General features: G+C 39.1%; 1 protein-coding gene across 1 annotated transcript in view; it reads right to left on the reverse strand.

Annotated features, from left to right (window-relative positions):
* The window catches only part of LOC122804117 (unconventional myosin-IXb-like), a 71,403-nt gene that overhangs the window by 31,015 nt on the left and 20,694 nt on the right, over positions 1 to 19,694 (reverse strand). Inside the window, exon 3 of the mRNA XM_044073765.1 lies at positions 7,519 to 7,647. Coding sequence (XP_043929700.1) covers positions 7,519 to 7,647 — 129 coding nt within the window. The remainder of the gene's footprint in view (positions 1 to 7,518; positions 7,648 to 19,694) is intronic.

A 19,694-nucleotide genomic window follows, 5' to 3' on the forward strand; every position in this document is an offset into this window, starting at 1 on the left:
TTATATATTTTATATATATATATATATATATATATACACACACACACACACACACACACACACACACACACACACACACACACACACACGCATGTCTGTGTGTTTCAGTTAAAACTTAATTTTTTCTCTGTTCTCATGTATATCTATAAATCTATCTACATATAAATATATCAATAATATGCATTGATACCATTCATATATATTTTATATATATATAACATATACGTGTGTGTGTGTTGTGTATATACAGCTGTAAGCCCAAATATTGACATTTACAAAGTCAACAACAACATGTAGACAATGCTGCTATGCATGCATTGATAGACAATCTGAGCCTATGTAAAACCTGAACTTAAAAATTGTAATAAAACATATTTTTTCAGGGGGCAAGCCCTTCTTCACACCCATACACCCCTGTAAATTATATATACTAACTCTGTGATCACACAATCTCAGGGAAAGGGCATATTTCCCTACCCCAAGAATTGTGCAATCTCGCACACCTGTCGACCATCTGTTTAGTCATTTAAGTTTTTTCAGCTAAACAGATGTCAACGCATGATAGGGATTGGAGACCCCCCACCTAATGTTATTAAAAGCTACTAACTTACCTAGTTAATAGGAACTGGACAGTACAAAACTAAGCTAGGTGGGGTGCTACGCCACCCACACACCCCAATGTGGGGGGCTGCGCCCCCCACACCCCCTACTTATATATACTAACTCCAGGGTCGCACTACAGTGGAGAAAAGGGCATATACACTGCCTGTACTATTTTCAGTGAAATGAGTTTTCGGTGAAATGAGTTTTCAGTGATTTGGTCTTGGTGAAATGAGTTTCGGTGAAATGAGCATTCGGCGATCTGATAGGAACCCATATATATATATATATATATATACAACTATTAACTACTTGAAGGTTTTTTGGGGGGGGGTATTATGTATGCACAGATTTAGTTGTGGAACTTTTTTAATGAGATTTGTGATTGACTCCCTTCAGACTCTATTGCTTTATTTAAGAGAATAACTTTACTTTTTACATTCTGATGAAGTTCTTGTAAACAATAAAGAATGAAAGTGCTCAACATCAGTTTTGCCTCTGTTCTTGATTCCATGGCTAGAAAGTTTTGAAGTTTATTAGTTTAGTTCTTTTAGCGTACTGTCAGTTTATTTACACATACATATATTTATATATGTTTACATTATTTCTATGTGTGTGTGTGTGTGTGTGTGTGTGTGTGTGTGTGTGTGTGTGTGTGTGTGGTGTGTGTGTATAAAAAAATATATGTGTGTGTGTGTGTGTGTGTGTGTGTAGAGAGAGAGATGGATGGATAGATATAGATATACTTACATATATATTTTTGCACACACACACACACACACACATATATATATATATATATATATGTGTGTGTATGTAAATATATATATATATATATATAAATAAATATATAAATATGTGTATGTATATATATATATATATATATATATATATACATATATATATATATATATATATACATACACGTATATATATATATATATATATATATATATATATATATATATATATATATATATATATATATATATATATATATATATATATACTCATATATACATAGATATACATATATAGATATGGCAGCATTATTAGTCAGTGTAAAATGTAGTAATTTTGTGTAGTATACTTGATACTTGCTTACTAGATGCTTATTAAATCATAGGTTCATAAGCATTGAATATAAAATAAAAATTGTTATAACACCAAATTATGAACAAATATATTGCCTCCTTTTGTGTCTATCTTTCCCTCCGTCTCTCTCTTCCTCTCTCTCTTTTTAATTTATGTATTGTTTTTCATTTCTTTCTTTCTTTTTCTTCCTTTTATATTCCCTTTTTCACAGGTGCAAAAATCACATGAGCAGCTTTACCACATGCCTCCTAGGTCAAGAAACATTCACAGCCTCCCTCTGCTCATCAAGAGACATCCTCACAGGGTCAGAGTGGTGGATCCTGTCCTGCAGGTCCCTTGGTACAACAGAGAATAGAAAACTATGAATTGCGCAAGATTTGGGATTTAGTTGCAGGTGTGGTCGAGTGGGCACTCAAGAGGCATCTTTGGCCCATATAAGACCTCCTTCAGTAGGTGCAAGATTTGCTGTCCTGGTTGGCTCCTAACAGAGCCACAGGCATCCTCCAACTCCATGTCAATACTGCAGATTCATCATGCAGTGGGGAATATTTTCAGTCAGGGCTTTTAGCCTATATGTGTAGGGTAGATGTTTGAGGCCCTGGATTCTCCAGGTGAAGAATCTCTGTGGTCTCTCCAGCTGCTGCATGTGCTTTGTGAGGTACATGCCGAATGGGGCATTGTACTCAAGAATCAGTCTTATAAGGGAAGAATACAGGAATGTTATGACCAACTTTTCCCTGGATGAGATACCCCTACTAATGAGGTGGACCATGTATAAAGCTTTCCATACAATGGAGGCAATATGGTGGTCAAAAGCCATTATGCTATTAACCTGAGTGCCCAAGTCCCTCACAAATAATTGCATGCTTAGTGCCTTATAATCAGTGTGATAATTTGTGGGGATGTCATTCTCCCCAAAAGGGATGATGATGCATTTTTTGACATTCAGTTTGAGGCCATGTTTCTGGCACCAGTCATTTGTTTGGATGAAACCCTCTTGGAGGATGTCCACATCACTAGGGGAATTGATGACAGCACCCATCTTGCAGTCATCTGCAAACTTGGTCACCCATAGCCCACTAGATTTGGCCTGCACCTCTGAGAAGTATATCCCAAACAGCAGAGGTCCCAAGACTGATCCCTGGGGTACACTGCTTGTTACGAGTCTACTACTTGAGGTGGCTTCCCCTATTTTAACTAGGTGGGTTCTATCAGTGAGCCAGTTTACTACCCATCTGGTAATATATGGATTGATGCCTAGTTGAGAGAGATTATCTATTATACCTGAGTGCGGAATAGTCAAAGACCTTGGCCAGGTCAAGGTAGGCGGTGTGTACCACCTTCTCCTTGTCTATGGCCTTGGTGACTGTCTCAAAGAAGTCAACCAAATTTAAAAGGCATGACCTCCCTTTGACAAAACCAAACTGTGTGGGATCAAGTGGCTGTAGGTTGCCATTGTTCTTGTTAATGAGGTCCATGATAATCCACTCCATGGCCTTGCAGATTAGGCTAGTTAAGCTGATGGGTCTATAATTTCCTAGATCGGTGGATGCTCCACCTTTGTGTAAAGGGATGACAGTAGCTGTCCTCCACTCGACTGGGACAAAGCCAGTACTCAGGTTTTGGTTGAATAGGGTGCCTAATGGTGCTGCAAGTTCCTTCCTGAGTTCATGTAGGATGCATCCTGGGATGTTATTAGGTCCCACGGAGGCTGTATTTTTTGCCTTTGAGAGGGCAGTGATGACTTGCTCCCTAGAGATAAGGGCAGGGGGCAGTTACTGGGGATGTCTGCCAGCAGATTGGCTGTATCTACAGGGCTTGTGTATGTGGTGTCCTTGTCCACCAGTTCTGAGCAGATCTGGGTGCTTCCCTTAAGATTGCTGACATATGTGAAGATCCTTTTGATTGTCTTTAGTAGATATGGCCAGTTTGGACTCGAAGTTTGCTTTGGAGGATTTCACTAGTGCTGTTATTTGTTTGTTCAGGCTAAGGAGAGATTGCTTCCAATTAGACACCTGCTCCTTCTTGGTCCTGGACAGCAAATTTTTTCCTTTTATTATAGAGTTTATTTATTGTAGATGTCCACCAAACAGGTTTAGTCTTCCTTGAGGAGGAGGATTTCATCCTGTCTGGTGTTCCTGATTCCATGTAGCAATATAAATGCTCATATAGTACTTTGGTGTAAGTTTGGACATATGTGCCAGTTCCTATGGAGGTGGAGAGGGCTGTGAAGCTGTTTATACCTTCCCTCAGGAGGTTGTAATCAGCTTTGGAGAATTTTTTTTTGTTTGACCCAAGCTAGGTGGGGTTGGGAGAGATGGTGACTTCGAAAGTGACTGCTTTGTCATCTGATCTTACCAGGGATGATGACACTGTAGAAAAGCTGCAGTGGTTACTCATGTTGGTTAATACCAAGTCCAAGATATTTTCACCTCTTGTGGGGGTGTCGACCAACTGGTCCAAGGCATTTGCATTGACAAAATCAAGGAATCTATGGGCATTTGTGTTTTGGCATAAGTATTTCTTTCAATCTATGGTTGGATTGTTAAAGTCGCCCAGGATCATGGTAAAAGGTTGAATCTTGATAGATTTGAAGAGGTACAGATAGCTGGAGTGGGCATCTTGAGTCAGAGTTAGAGGCCTGTAGCTAGCTATGATTTTAATAGGGGTCTTGTCAGTTGTTAACTGCACCTGGAGTATTTCCTGTGCATCATACTGTTTGACCAGCCTAGAGTTATGCATGTATTTTATATATATTGCAACTCCACCTCCTTTTGTTTTGCTGCCCATGGCATAGGATCTGAATAAATGATAGGAATAGTAACCTGGTATGGCTGGGGGTGCTCTCCACAGCTTTGAACCAGGTTTCTGTGACTGCACAAATGTCAGCTTCTTCCAGATTTAAGAATTCTTGCAATTTGTGCAGTTTCATGTTTAGACACCTAGCATTTAGCAGCATGACCTTTAATTTATGTTTTGATGAAATTTTCATGTTGGTAGTTTTGACCTCATGGCATTGCCTAAAAAAAGCACTATGGGGAGGCAAGTGCCTTTGCCGGGAGCCTGAAGCCCAAGGGAGACAGATGCAGGCCATCTCTGGCAAAGCATCATGGCTTGTCAATCATGTCATCCCAGGTACTGGATCCCCTTTGAATGACACGAGAAACTAAGCCAGTTGTTAAAGTCAATCACTTTCTTTGTATTGAGGGATCATTCCGGGTGTTGGTAGAATGCTGCTTAAGGCTAGGGACATACTTGCCTAGGACACATACTCAGCGAGCTCCATCATGTCTCTTTTCATATAGTCCAGGGAGGTACATCTCAAATCATTCACTCCAACATGGACTGTGACAGAGTCATAACCGCACCTGTTGAGAGACTTAAGTGCATTGGTGATATGGCGGATTCTGGCACCCGACAAACAACTAACCGTGACTTTCTCCTTATCCAGCATGGTGAGGGGTCCTTCTGTATGTCTCACAATGGAGTCTCCTATGACTAATATGTTGGGTTTATGTTTAGGCCTTAGTGGCTGTGAGACACAGGTGTGCGAACTATGTGTGGTGTGTGGTGTGGTGGGCAGTGGAGTTAGCATGCGTTTATGCCTCAGAGTTCTCTTTTATTTGGGTATGCTTTTGTTGAGGACTTCCGCATATGTGGGAGTGTGTTGTGTAGGTGTGGGTGGTGTTTGAGGTGTGGTGTTCATGTTGCCAACCTTCTCAGTACCAGATATACTGGTTTATGGGGGAGAGAGCAATGACACCAGGTGCTTGATGTAATTGCATCTCTCACAAATTGTGTTCCTAGGTGGTAGTAGTAGACGGTTGTCCATGTACATAAAGCAGTTGCTACACTGTCTGAGGATGCTCATATCGACCAGACTGGCAGGAGAAAATGTAGGAAATTGCCCATCCTTATTTGTCAGAAACTGAAAGAGCTAAGAGGGTTAAGGGAGGAAGGTCTATGAGTAGTACTATTAGATGATAACACAAGTGTTACTAAGGGAAAACCTGTAGCTGGAATACCTCACAAAGGGTTAAAAACCATGCAGCTGAAGCTGTGGATGCCACAGACCTGTATCTAGACTATGCTACTCAGTAAGAAAAAACTCCCAATGAAGCACAGATTAATCAATTATAGTAAAAAGAATAGAACTTGCAGTATGAAAAAATACAGTTAAACAGCAATGAAATGCAGTAAAATATGGTTAAACATCAATGAAATATAGTTAATCAGTAGATTGCTTTAAAACAGTAGCTCACAATCACAACAGTACCAGACAGCACTAATAAAGCAGTGATTCAGTAGAATACTGTCATAAATTTAGTGAGACTACCAACAAGCAGTAATAAAGATGGCAAATTAAATGCAGTTGAAGTCCTAAGCACAAGCAGTAAAACAAAGTTGTAGAAAGAGGTGCAGTGTTTTATTTATTTGTTTGTTTTTTTTAGTAGAAAGTAAAGAGACAGAAGATAATGAGATAATTCAAGGTTCAGAAGGTAAAGGGGTGGGGCTTTACTATGTTGTCACTATAAACAGTAGAATGAGCTGATGTAATGTGAGTAGGGGAGTGTCCAGTATCAACTTTATACTAGAGGCGGGCAACTCAAAGCCACCAAGATTTAAGACCACCACAGCAGCTGGGCAGGTGGGTAGAACAAAAAACAGTTGCACAGATTACACAGATATACAGTAAAACCAATGGATGCAGACATCCATAACTACAGCACTTTTAATACATTTGTTATGCCATAACATCCCTGTTTGTATGGCAAATGCCAACTACTAATAAATTCTATCTGATTTTACCATATAATTTCTGAGGATTCAGGAAGTATTGGCAATGTAAAATTTGTAATGGGCTCTGCAGAGACAATGAATGTTACATCATTTTTTTTTTTTGGCAGAAAAACATTTTTCTATGTATAATACCAGTAATGCAGCTTATGTAGTGGTGTGTTCCTGCATTCTATCTACATAGTATATTAGAACAATTATGTGCAAGTTCAAAGTTAGAATGCAAGAACATATGAAGAAGGTTAATAGTATCTCTCCAGTAAATGCTGTTCCTTCCCATAGTGCTGAATGGCAAGTCAACAGGACAGATCAAGGTAAATGCATTATCTGCTGCAAGAAATCAAGATGATGGCATAAAGATATTAATTTAAATTGTTTAAGGCAAGAAGCTAAAAGTATTTTAAAATATAGGTCATTGTTTCAGAATGGTTTAAATGTTGATGTCTTTTGGGAAAATTTTATGTAAATGAATGTGATATTTTTTCATTCTTGAAGGATTTTGATAGATACATATTGTAATGGTGTAGGGATATGCTTTAGTATAAAAATGTAATTGGTGATTAGGTTTGTTCATTGGTATTAAGCCTGTAATGGTAATTGTTTTGTAACTGTATGAACACTTTTCAACTGAAGACATCTAGAGTGATGCAATATACTTTTGTAATCCATTATTATAGATGAGATTTTGTTGTATTATGTCAGTATACAAAACTAACCTGTTTTGCTACAGGCACCTTACTGGCAGTATGTAGTCATGGACATCTGGCACATGTTTAGTGAGCCACTCTTAGCTGTCTTAAAGTACTGTGGGTGCACCTGTATCAGTAATTTCCTTTCTGTACACTCCTGCTCCCAGGAGGAAAAGAATCGCAAGTTTAACAAGTCAGCTTTACCCGCTACAAATTCTACCAGTGTCTAAGCTAGCTACTCATATCTTAGGTTATCTTGGCTGCAGTCAAGGCTTTATTCTTGCATAACATAGAGCCAAACTTATATTAAATTAAAAAATAAAGTTATAAAACTCACATTATGGCTTTGAAGATGTCATCCATACTTGTAAGAGGCTCATCAGACTCTGCATGTAGAATGCATGGTGTAAAAATCACTGCTAACGCATTAGGGGACATTTTGTTAGAGTCTTCTAACAAGGCCACTCTGAAATGAAAACAGTACATATATTTTTGTTAGATGAAAATACAGTAAGAATCTATCCTATGCTGTCCCTAGGCAAAGTTAGATTTAGTTAACATATTTCCAAAATGACAAACATTTAAGCACTCTACTATAATTACAGCAAAACATAAAAGCAGTAGCACAGCTAGGGTGGCATGAGACGGCAACTGCCCTAGGCACAAAGTGTTGGAAGGGCACAATCAGCCAGTCTCTGTTTAATGTAGTACTACAGCAATAGCCCACGCCTGGGTGTGGGTAATGCTGGATTTACCCACGGTTGATGTGGTTTGGTCACGAGGGCGAAGCCCGAGTGGCCAAACAAAGACAACCTTGGGTAAATCCAGCATTACCCACACCCAGAAGTGGGTTATTGCTATTATACAATGACATTATTTAAGAAAAAAAATAATTACTTTTCTTAAATAATGGCATTGTATAATTTCTCCTTACTGCCCTTCCACAGCTGTCTGATATTCTGCGGCAGTTCTGATGTACTGCACATGCATATACTTACGCAGTACATCAGAGCTGTGGGCAAAAGCAACGGAGAAAGCAAGATCTCTGTTGCTTTTTAAAGTGTCTCGCTATGTCGTTACTTTTTTTAAAGCTGTCTCGCTATGTTAAACCCATTTAACATAGCAAGAAAGTTTTGAAAAAAGCAATGGAGAAAGCAAGATCTCCATTGCTTTTTAAAGTGTCTCGCTATGTTAAATGGGATTAACATAATGAGACAGCTTTAAAAAAATCAACGGAGATGCTCCGTTGCTTTTTTTAAAGCTGTCTCGCTATGTTAAACTTGTTTAACATAGCGAGGCAGGTTGTAAAAAGCAACGGAGATCTTGCGTTCTCAGTTGCTGTAAAAAAAAAAAAAAGAGTTATACTAGTGGAAAAAGTCCGGGCGACCGGACCTTTTTCCATTACTATAACTCTGATTTACAAAGCGCACGCTGACCAATCAGCGTGCACGTTTTGGAATATTAATGGGGGGGTCGTATAATGTCTTTTAAAAGCTCCTTTGCAGTCAGACCTGAGCACTGTAGCAATGTGTGTGTGGTCTAAACTGTGTGAACTGCTTGCTACATTGTAACAAGCAGGTTGCTACAGTTTGAATAGAAAAAAATGGTTTTGTCTCTTTATTTTTTTAAACAAAACATTAGTGACATAGCACTCCATGCAGGCATGGTATAAACTGTAGCAACTATTTGCTACATTTACAGCAAGCAATTTGCTACAGTTTAAAAAGAAAAAAGTTGTTTTCTTTAAATGAAAACATGAGAACCGTAGCAGTCTATGCAAGTAGGGTATAAACTGTAGCAACTGTTTACTACAGCTTAAAAAGAAGATTTTTTTAAACAAACTATGTTGAAGGTTTGGAGGCAGGGCACAGAAACGCAACCTGATTGGGGTGCATGTCGTGCATCTGGCTACCTTGTTGGTATGCCAGTAGAAAGAACATTTGGTTTTTTTTTTGTTTTGTTTTTTTTTTTTTTTTTTTGCTTGGGGGGGCATAAATCTAACTGTAGTGAGCAGATCACTTGCACTATAGTCATCACAGTGAAGTGCTTTTTTTTTAGAAGGGGGGTACTGGTTAATGGTACTGGACCAGGACCCAACTGAACTAGCTATGCTTCTGCATAGAATTTACAGTGAAGTTAACCATAGCCTAACTACACATACACACACATATATGCATATAAATGTATTCATTTGTGTGATTGTGTGTGCTTTTAAGGAAAGTACAGCCGTTTGAATTAGGTCTCCACAACAATAATTGTATTTATTTATTTAATGATATTTTGATACTTTATGAATAACAGAATCACCGCTTCAACATCAGTTTCATTTTTATGTGCTTAAACATAAGCACAGTACAAAAACATGTGCAAAGCATTAATTGTAAAATGTGATACCAATAAATACAAGCTTTTGCAAAATAAAACAGTTATGTAAATGAATCCACATAAGAGTATAAAAATGAGGCCAAAACTAAAAGATGTAAAATGCAACAAATGAAGTAAAATTATAAAGTTCAACAGAAAACAATCTACCTAATTTATTGCTAACAAACACCTTGCCAAATAAATAGATTGTGACCTATAAAACAACCAGTGCCATTCACAAAGTCATCAAGCTAACAGCAGTGTGAATTATGCAATGCAATAGTGAAAATAAGGCCCCAGTGCTGGTAAATCCAGTAGGATCAGGCCTGGAGAAAATATGAAGCTGCTGTAGCTGATGGAGAATTCTATAAAAAACATTTGAATAAATCACCATGAAATCAAAGCTGGCTTTTAAAACAATAAAGAAGCCCAGAGAAGTCAAAGTTCAGTGAAGACCAAACACAGCCATGATCTAGGAACAGTGGAACCTTATAACACTAATGCTGTAACAACATTCTTGGTCACTCTGAAAGCAATCCTAAGATTCAGAAGTTACCAAAAGTTCTTTATGAACCACAGTTTGACCATGGTTACAGAAGATATTCTCAAAAAGAAGTAGACTATAGCTAATAGATTTCAGTCTACTGCCTGATCTCTTTCAATTTCCATATGGGTGGCTGAGGGGGTAGATTCAAGCTCTGGCCATTAGCCTAAACCCAGCTATATAAGAAACAGTACAAGATATACTAATCTCTTCCCTTTTTAACAGCCTTAGAACAAAGGCAAGCACCTCTATTATACCAAAAAACGACCCCCTGGAAGGCTGTAGATAAAATAAAAGCATAAACCAGCACACGTATGAGAAACAGAAACAGTGGGAGGAAACAATTCTGAATATTCCCAACAAGTTTCATGTATCCCCAACTTCAAAAATTGAAGAGTGTAATGAAGAGACATATACAGTAGACTGAATCACTTACTATAGCGAAACACAGTACATACTGAATGTAATCTGTAATTGTTACATCCCTACACATTGTGCAGAACCAGAGTCATGAATAGTAAGGGAAACCATTATAAGGTAATTATGTTAATCAAGGATATTACAGTTGTTCTAGTAAATCTCCCATAACAATAGATGTTCAGGTGATCACTTCTGTAGTACCCTAAGCTATAATTTCCTACTAAGAGGATGACAGCTGGCTGACTTCCAAAACATTAAGGCACTTTCCACTTGCCCAAACCATTAAAAAGCTCAAGATGAGCTCACTAAAAAGCAAGTTTGGGTGGCAAACCCTTCATAACTTTCATGCCAACTGAAAAAGGGAGGCTAAGCTCTGAGAGGACATTGCCAGGAAAAAAACAAAAACATCCACACTGTCATAAAAACACACCAAAAACAAGGGAGATAGAGAGAGGGAATGGCTACTGCAGTAGTGATCATTAGAACATCTACTGTTATGTTAAGTTTACTTACACAAGTATAGTATGTTCAACATATTGATCACTGCTGAATTAGCCTAAGCTACATGGATAAAAAAACTATAGCTTAGAACATCTGAGAGGTGGAAGGGGAAGGGTCCAAGAGCCCCTGGAGAATGGTGCTAGCAAAGCTTGACCTAGACCTGAAAAAGGAATCTAGGTTGTTGGACTTTGAAACCGTATTTACAGTGGACCAATTCTCTTCTAGAATACTTCAAGTACAATCCTTTCCAAAAAGATACAGATGAAGCTAAGCCATGGAAGAATATGCCTCCACCCTGTCTGGAATTGTTTTGTTATGGTGAGAACAGCAACATTTAATAGCCTGAGATAAGCACTTGGAAATAATCTGTTTTGACACGTTATCCCTTTTTCTACTTCACAAGAAACAACTGATAAGAAACAACTGATCAGAAGTTCTGAAAGGTTTTGTTCTATCAAGGGTAGTACCTGTGTTGTCTGTGGACATTCAGGATATAAATTATCCCATTCAGGATATAAATTACCCCATTCAGGATATAAATTATCCCATTCAGGATATAAATTATCCTTTCTCTCTCATTTTGGGGTTCAGGGAATACACAGAGAGAATGATAGTTTGGCTTACAGTAAACTGGGATACCACTTTAGACATAAAGAAGGATTAGATTTCAAGGAAACCCTGTCTCTGTGAAAAATGAGATCATGCTGACACACTATAAGAGCTTGCAACTGAGATAAACTTCTTGCAGAGGTTAGACCAATCAGCCACACTCCTTTCCATGTTCAGAATCTGAAGTATGATAGCTGAGCTTGTTCAAATGGAGAAAGTGTTTGCTTCTCTAACACAAGATGAAGATTCCAAGCAGGAACCAATGGTTTTCTTGGAGGTCTGTTATTTAATACCCCTTTCAAAAACATTTCCACATGAGAAAGCATTTAAAGAGGGTTTCCATGAGCAGACATGTGGATATGGCTGACAAATGAACCTTAATAAAGAAATAAGACAGACCATAGGAAAGTAACTCACACAAATGTTGCAAAACCAGAAAATCAGTAGCCTTGAATGAGTGATAGTTATGCTGTTGGCACTAACTAGAAAGCCTTTTCCATTAGATTATATATGATTTTGTAGTAGCAGGCTTTCTTGCCTTCATTAGCATCTATTGCATGTCCTCAGTAAACAAGTACAGAAAAGGTATTAAGACCCTATTATTCAGGCAGTCAGCTGAAGTTGTTTGGGGCTGGGATATATCTCTCTCCCCGTTCCTGTATGAGTAGATCCAGTCTGTGAGGAAGTTTGTGATAATTGCCCCTGGCCAGTTGCAAAATAAGGAAGAACCACTGCTGCTTGGGCAAGAATTGAGTCACCACAATGATTTGGGTGATTCCTTCTGAATCTTGAGAAGTACCTTGTGGAAAGTGTGGAAAAGAATATAGGAATGCCCCTGTCCACAAAAAGGAAAATGCTTCTTTCTTTCAGGCCTTGCATGGAGTCCTGGAGCAGAATTTCATCAGCTGATTGTTCAAAGAAGAGACAAGTAGATCTATTTGAGGAACTCTCCACAGATGGATTAAATCTTGGAAGACCCCCAATCTAGTTTTCATTTATGAGGATCTGCCTTTGCCCTGCTCAGTTTCTCTGACACACAGTTTTGCTCTAATGGAATTTAAGATCCCTGTAGAATGAGATAGTGCAATGAAGATACATCTCATGCTGGCATGGCTGGTCTACATAGGGAGTAAGATGTGGTTCCCCCATGATTGTTTATATACCACATCATTGTGATATTATCTGTAATTACTTGAAGAGGTCCTGGAACCACAAATGCATTAGAGAGTTGAAAGTCTTTATTAGCACTAGCATCTCTTTTATGTTTATGTGCTTTGGCCAGTGTTTCCTGTCCCGTAGACCTTGCACTTTTATCCCCTTTGATACTGCTCCACAATCAAAGTCTGAGGTGCTTGTGGTGACTGACTGCTATGGAGCAGGAGAGGAGAGGAGAGGGAAAGACTAGGATTCAGGGGTATTTGATGCCTCCACCAACTAATTTATCTTCTCACAAATCCCAGAACTAGTATTTGAAAATATAAAGGATGTTGGTGTTGACATACACAACTGTGGGCAGCACAGAGGTATCAAACTCTTATCACACTCCATGAAAGTTCTGGAGAGGTTGACTGATAAATGAATACACAGAGTAATAGAAAGGAAGCTGGGAAATAAGCAATTCAGACTCAAATCAAGATGAAGCACAACCAATCTGATGTTTGCAGGATGACAGTTGAGAAGAAGCAAGAAATGAGAGTAGTCCATCTGAGTGTTCCTAGACTTGGAGAAAGCATAAGACAAAGTTTAAAGAAAGCAGATGTATGCAGTCTTGCAGTGGTTTGAAGTCCCAGAAACACTGGTAGAATTCATGCAGCCTGTGTACAAGGACCCAGTGACTGAAGTATGAACAGTGTTCAATCTCACAGAGGGGTTCCCAGTGGTAGTGGGTGTGCATCAGGGTTTATCTCTGAGCCCACTGCTGACTGTTCATACTGGTGATGGACTACATTAGCAAACAGCTCAGAGGATCAGATCAACAAAGTTTCTGTATGCAGACAATGTTGCATTACAGGAAGACACTGAACAATAACTTCAAAGGATAGAGGAATAAAATGCAAAACTGAAGGTACATGGAATAAAACTGAATTTCAGGTCTGCCAGATAAGCTAATTCAAATGGAGAAAGTGTTAGCTTCTCTAACACAAAATGAAGATCCTAAGGAGGAGCCACCTTCAGTTTTGCATTCTGTTCCCATAGTTGTAATGGCAGAAAATGAGGGAAATCAGAAGAAACTGAGAATTGAGACTGAAGAGAAAATAGAGGTTAACAACTTCAAGTGTCTGGGATACAAAGTCCAAATGAGTCAAAGCTAGAATCAGAGTGGCAGCAGCCAAGAGGAACAGGGTGTCATGGGTAGTGTATGACAGAAATACCCTGTAGCCTGCAGTAGGCTATGACAGGAGCTAGACTTTGTGAACACTCTTAGAGAAGTCAATTGCAAAAAGGGAAAGCCAGCAAACTGATATTGAGATCCAGACTCACAAAAACCTTAAGAAACACCTGAAATGAAGATGAATAGGAATGTGATAAGCATCTTGAAATATAAAGTCACTAAAAACAAATGAAGAATTAGGGGTAACACGTTGTGGAGTGAAAGTATTTTGAACTTTGGTAGTACCACATACTGGTTTAGGAAAGACAGATCCAGAACCGGTCTTCAGGCATTTTCTTTCTTTGTCACTAAAAACATTGTTGAATTAAATTCTTTTCCCAAATGGAAAGGAAGAACTGCTTCTATTACACATTGTGACAGCATGTGTTGTAGAACAGGAGGAAAAAGAAGAGCTTGGTCTGGTGAATGTGGAGGAGGAATTCCCTAAAAAGGAGGAATTTCTTCCCACTGCCATTTGTCGCCTTGTTGAATCAGCCTCAAAACCCATTTGTCTAAAACAGTCTGTTGTCAAAGAAAGAAATGGAGATTCAGACTTTCTGGTAGGGGTAAGGGACTGCCAGGGTGAGGATGTGGAATAAGGCCCCTTATATAGCCATCCTGCCTTATGTGACTATCCTTTGTTCTGGGGAGAGGTCCTGCTTTCCTTTTTGAACCTCCATGCCACTGTATTTCATATGTCTGTTTTCCAGCATTCTGCTGAAACCCTTTATTTTGTGTTTTGTTTGAGGGAGGATGACATAATGGTTAAGGTGTTTACCTTAATGGCACAAGGTGCAGGGTTTGATTCTCACATGGGGTAACTGGTTAGGCTTCAAATGGCCCAAAAGGGCAGTCAGCCTAGTACTAACCTATGAACCTATGAATCTTGCCAAAACTAGATGAGGGAGAAGAAAATCCCTTGGAAAGTTTACAGATGCGTTGGGGGGGGGGGTGAAAATTCTGAGAGAGTTTATGAAATCAGCTTACCTCTCTAATCACATTTTTGATTACCTTGGCAGCAGAGGGGCCAAAAACTAATTCTCTGTTCAAAGGACATTTTTTTGAGGTTCTGAGATTGCAGCCAGACAAACCTCCTCAACATGGTACCAGCTGCAAAAGCCCTGGATGCAGTATCTCCACAGTCATAAAGACCTTAAACGATGAATAGTAACCTGAGAAATAGAAGAAACTAAACTACACAAGGCAGATTTTTCTTCACAAGAGTGAACTGCAGATAAAATCATTCCTCATACTTTCACAATTAACATATGAGCCTGACAATTTAAAATTCTATTAATTGAAGTTGCAGAAGCATGACCTTTTCCCAAACTTATCAACAGCTTTACCATCCTTGTCAGAAGGAGAAGGCTTAGACTTAAGAAAATGTTTAGAAACAGCTGGCTTAACTAAAGCTATGGTCAGGTCTGGGATGCGTGTATAGAAACATGAATGACTGAGAAACATTAAACACTTTACCTGCTTTCTTAGGTGTAACAGTCTGTCTGCCAAGGAAACCACAGGCTGTGACAAACCTATCTCTAATGTGGACATCACTGGTGAGATGGGTGTAGATTCTGAGAATTCCAGTTGTAACAACTCATAGTATTTTCTGAGAGACTGAGAAATACTCACACTGAAAACAATGGCACATTTAGGAAATAGTCTCAGAGAAAGAGAATCCCTTACACAGAGATTCAGATACCGTGTTCTCTTCTGAGTCTGAATCAGAAATCAGAGGAGAAAAGGCTGTATCTGTCCTCTCACATTCTCTACAGATTCAATTTCTAGAATTTCTTTGGGAAAAGAGGAATCACTATTTCTTTTACCAGAAACCACTTTATAGAAAGGGTCGATAGCTGGTACAAGACCTTGAGCCAGATGTAATAAATTACTCCTGTCATGTGGAGCTCATACAAGAGAAGAGAAATGTTTAGTTTTCTGTTTCTTTTTGACAGGAAGGTTGTGGCAAATAGTTTTATTAATGGGATCAATAGCTTCCTCAGGGATGCGGGGCAATATTCTCCCAAGACTGACAAGAGTGGATCTCCTTTGTCCACTGAGGAGACTCTGACAGCCACAGAGGAGATGGCCTAAGTGAAATGGGTCTACTGCATCCTCCCTGTTGCCACCCCCCCCAACAAACAAGCACACACACCACCTGGTCCCCCCATCTTGGCCTACCAACACCATTCAGATTACTTTTTTCTTATCTTTTCTCACAGTTACCTTGCTCTTCATGTTTTTACTGCAGTTATTCATTCATTCAAGACATTTTCAGTAGGCAAGACTGCTCTCTTTTAACTATGTAGAAAACAACTGCATTAAACTGGGGTCCACAAGGCCCCCAGAAGCTATCAGAGTTTCTCGATGCTTTTTTTCTGGAGGTGCATTTTACAGTTTTTTTTTTAGCTTTTACTTCCACTGATGGCCTAAACAAAAATTATAACTGAGGGAAGTTATTCTGTTTTAGTTCTTTGTTTCTTTTTCTGAATCCTTTCAACACATTCTAACTGACCAAGACTACAGTGTAATAATGGGAGTAGAGATGTCAGGGTCTGGAGACAGCAATGCCCACAGAACCCATGGGAATACTACATGGTCTGGGATGCATTTTTCATTTTTTAAACAACTTTTTCATCCTGTGATGGCCTGAACAAAAATTATGATTAAGGGAAGAAATTCAGTCTTGCTCTTCAAATTTATTTTTTGCTGAATCCTTTCAACATACTGCACTGTAATAACTAAATTACGCTGGGGGTCTGCAGGCTGCTAGGCACCACAAGCCAGTGAGTTACAGATGCTTTGTGGTGCATTATGGAACTTTTTTCTAAATTTTTGATTCAATGATGACCTCAACAAAAATCATACATAAAGAAAGAAAGAAATTTAACAATACTTTTTTTTTATTTCAGAAGAACAAATGAGTTGTATCGAAAGATTAATGTTCAAAGTTAGTCATATAGTAGTGCACAATAAACATAGAAGCCAAATGCTTGTAATGATTTATAAAACATCTAGAAATAGTATCTGCCTCCCTAGAAAGTCACTTTCTATGTATCCCCATCTGGTGTTAAATTGAGATGAAAATTAAAAGTCAAATGGCCGCAATCATATTTCAAGTCGCAGCTGTCATTTTGTATACAGCATGCCTCCTCACCCCTACCTACAAAAGACAGTGATCTGCAATGTACCCCTCTAATGACTAAAATGGACAAGCTGAAAAACAAATAGAACATATTTGCTAGCAGACATTCATAAACAGAATGCTTTTTTATCCTCCCCCAAAAGATAGCCATGTGTAAATTCACCTGATGTTGATAATGACTACACTGTCCCCAGCCAAACATGTGATAGTGACCTCTAAGGTTTGAGGTGAAAGTTAAAGCAATGATGACATCATCCCCAGCTCCCCACATAAGCTACAGTGACCTTCTCTGTACACCTCTGAGCAGGAATGGTTTTAGACTAGATGGGGTTCCCAGGAGAGGAATCATTTGCTTAATTTACAGTCATTTCTCAAAAGACCTTCAGTGTTTCTGGGGGAGACTGGAGGACCCCCCCCCATACCAAGGCTATATAAGTGGATTTTGACATTGACTTTGTAATAAACCCCACCAAGCAGTTATAGCCACATCTATATCCAATGCAATGCTGGCACAGTGGTGCAGTGGTTAGTGTTGTCACCTAACAGCAAGAGGTTCTCTGGTTTGATTCTCGGTTGGGGTGCCTACTGTATGGAGTCTGCATGTCCTCCCTGCATCTGTGTGGGTTTCCTCCAGATGCTCTGGTTTCCTCCCACATTCCAGAGACATGCTGGAGGTGGATTGGACACTCTAAATTGGCCCTAGGTGTGAATGTATGGTATGCCTACCAAGGAGGGTTGGGTGCTGGGCAACCCGACCCTGTAAAAACCATAACTGCTACAAAAGCAATGGGTGCCTGCAAGGGCGGTCATTGGCCAATGTGCCACATGGTGTGAAATGGCAGAGAGAGAGAGAGATGTACAATGCAGATTTTTAATTATGATAAAAGGGAATGGACTTTTAATACATTTCAACTTTTTAATGAATTTCACCTTTGTGCGGTGGTGCAGTGGTATCATTGTTGCCTTACAGCAAGAGGTTCTCCCGTTCGATTCTCGGCTGGAATGCGGGGAGTGCCTTCTGTGTGGAGCCTGCATGTCCTCCCTGTGGTTGGGTGGGCCTGCGAAAGACATGCGTAAACGGGCATGCCTTCGTTGAAGGTTGAACGTTGAGCTGGCACCTCGGCATTCATGAAAATCTACTGCCAATCATTAGCTGACCGGAGTGCCGCTGTGGCGACCCCTAACCAGGAAAAGCCGAAAGACAAACAACAACAACAACAACCTTTACTCTAAACAAACATTTGCCCCACATTAAAATATTCCAAACTGCTTCACACAAACCACACGAGTCCTGCAAAGCCAGAATAATAACGAAATACCAGCAGGCAGCTAGTTATTTTCCTCAACAGACAGCACAACAATTATACCTACTCTGTCTGTGTATATCAGGGTCAGGTGTCAAGTTAAATAACTCATCTTATTTTCTCTCAAATACATACTAGTCATTCAAAGTTAGACAGCAGTGACTGCTTAAGACTGAGCAAAAGGCAAGAATGTCAGTTGCTTTCATCCAGACAGCCCCAACCCCATAACTTTTAACCTCTTACCTCCAGATTCAAGGACAGATTAAAAAAAAAACATCAAGGACACATTTTAAAATATTAGTACTATTAATGTCATGAGTTGACAGAATAAGACTATGAAATAATATGCATTTGTGTAGTAAAAAAGTGTATAACTCTAATTATTGTCATTATTTATTAAGTGTAACCCACCACCTTAATTAGGAGGGAAAGAGCTAATGTACAAGACCAAATCAGGGACAGTTGACAGAAATGCCCCCAACCCCAGCAGTTATAATAATCAGGTCAGATGGCCATACCTCTCAACCAATTACTGTAGGAATTCTGAAAAAAAAATCCAAAAATGAAATAAGGGACAAAAGTCCAAAATTAGGGACAAATTATAAATATTGTTCTTATAGAGACTGGCTAAAATAACAGTTTTGAATTGGAATACATTTTTTGAAGGAACTAAAATTAGAAAATCAAATGTTTGACATTATCTTGTGCCTTAAATCCTCAATGATTTTCCAGAAAACCCACTGTATGAGGAACAAACCAAAAATAGGAGGCAAAAACCTGGACAGTTGAGAGGTACGTTGATGGCCACATGATAATTTTCACCTTTTCTAGTCCACACAAATAAATTGCCATATAAAATATTCCAAATTGCTCAACACAAATCACAAAGCTGAAACTACCTCACAAGACATCTGCAGCAGCTGGAAATGCCACAGAAGTACCTCACAAAGAGGATTATTTGCCTCAAACCTCCAGCTTTACTCTGTAGCATATCGCCTACTCCGAGGAGATCTCTGCCTAACATATAAAGCTATGTTAAACCCAGAGCTGTTGGACATGTTACACCTAAAGAAATCCCAATCCCTCCGAGCTACATGCTCAAGGGACCTAAACTTGTCACCACAATAAACAGGACATGCTGGAGGGATAGATTCCTATCCCAGAGACTTCCTACACTCTCAAACAAGCTACTCATCTATGTCAAGCAAAGTTCCTCATTAGCACTCTTCAAGAAAAATCTTGATGAGTGGATGGG

This window comes from Protopterus annectens, chromosome 6.part0 (genome assembly GCF_019279795.1).
Source record: "Protopterus annectens isolate FY-2018-M chromosome 6.part0, PAN1.0, whole genome shotgun sequence".
Classification (NCBI taxonomy): Eukaryota; Metazoa; Chordata; order Ceratodontiformes; family Protopteridae; genus Protopterus; species Protopterus annectens.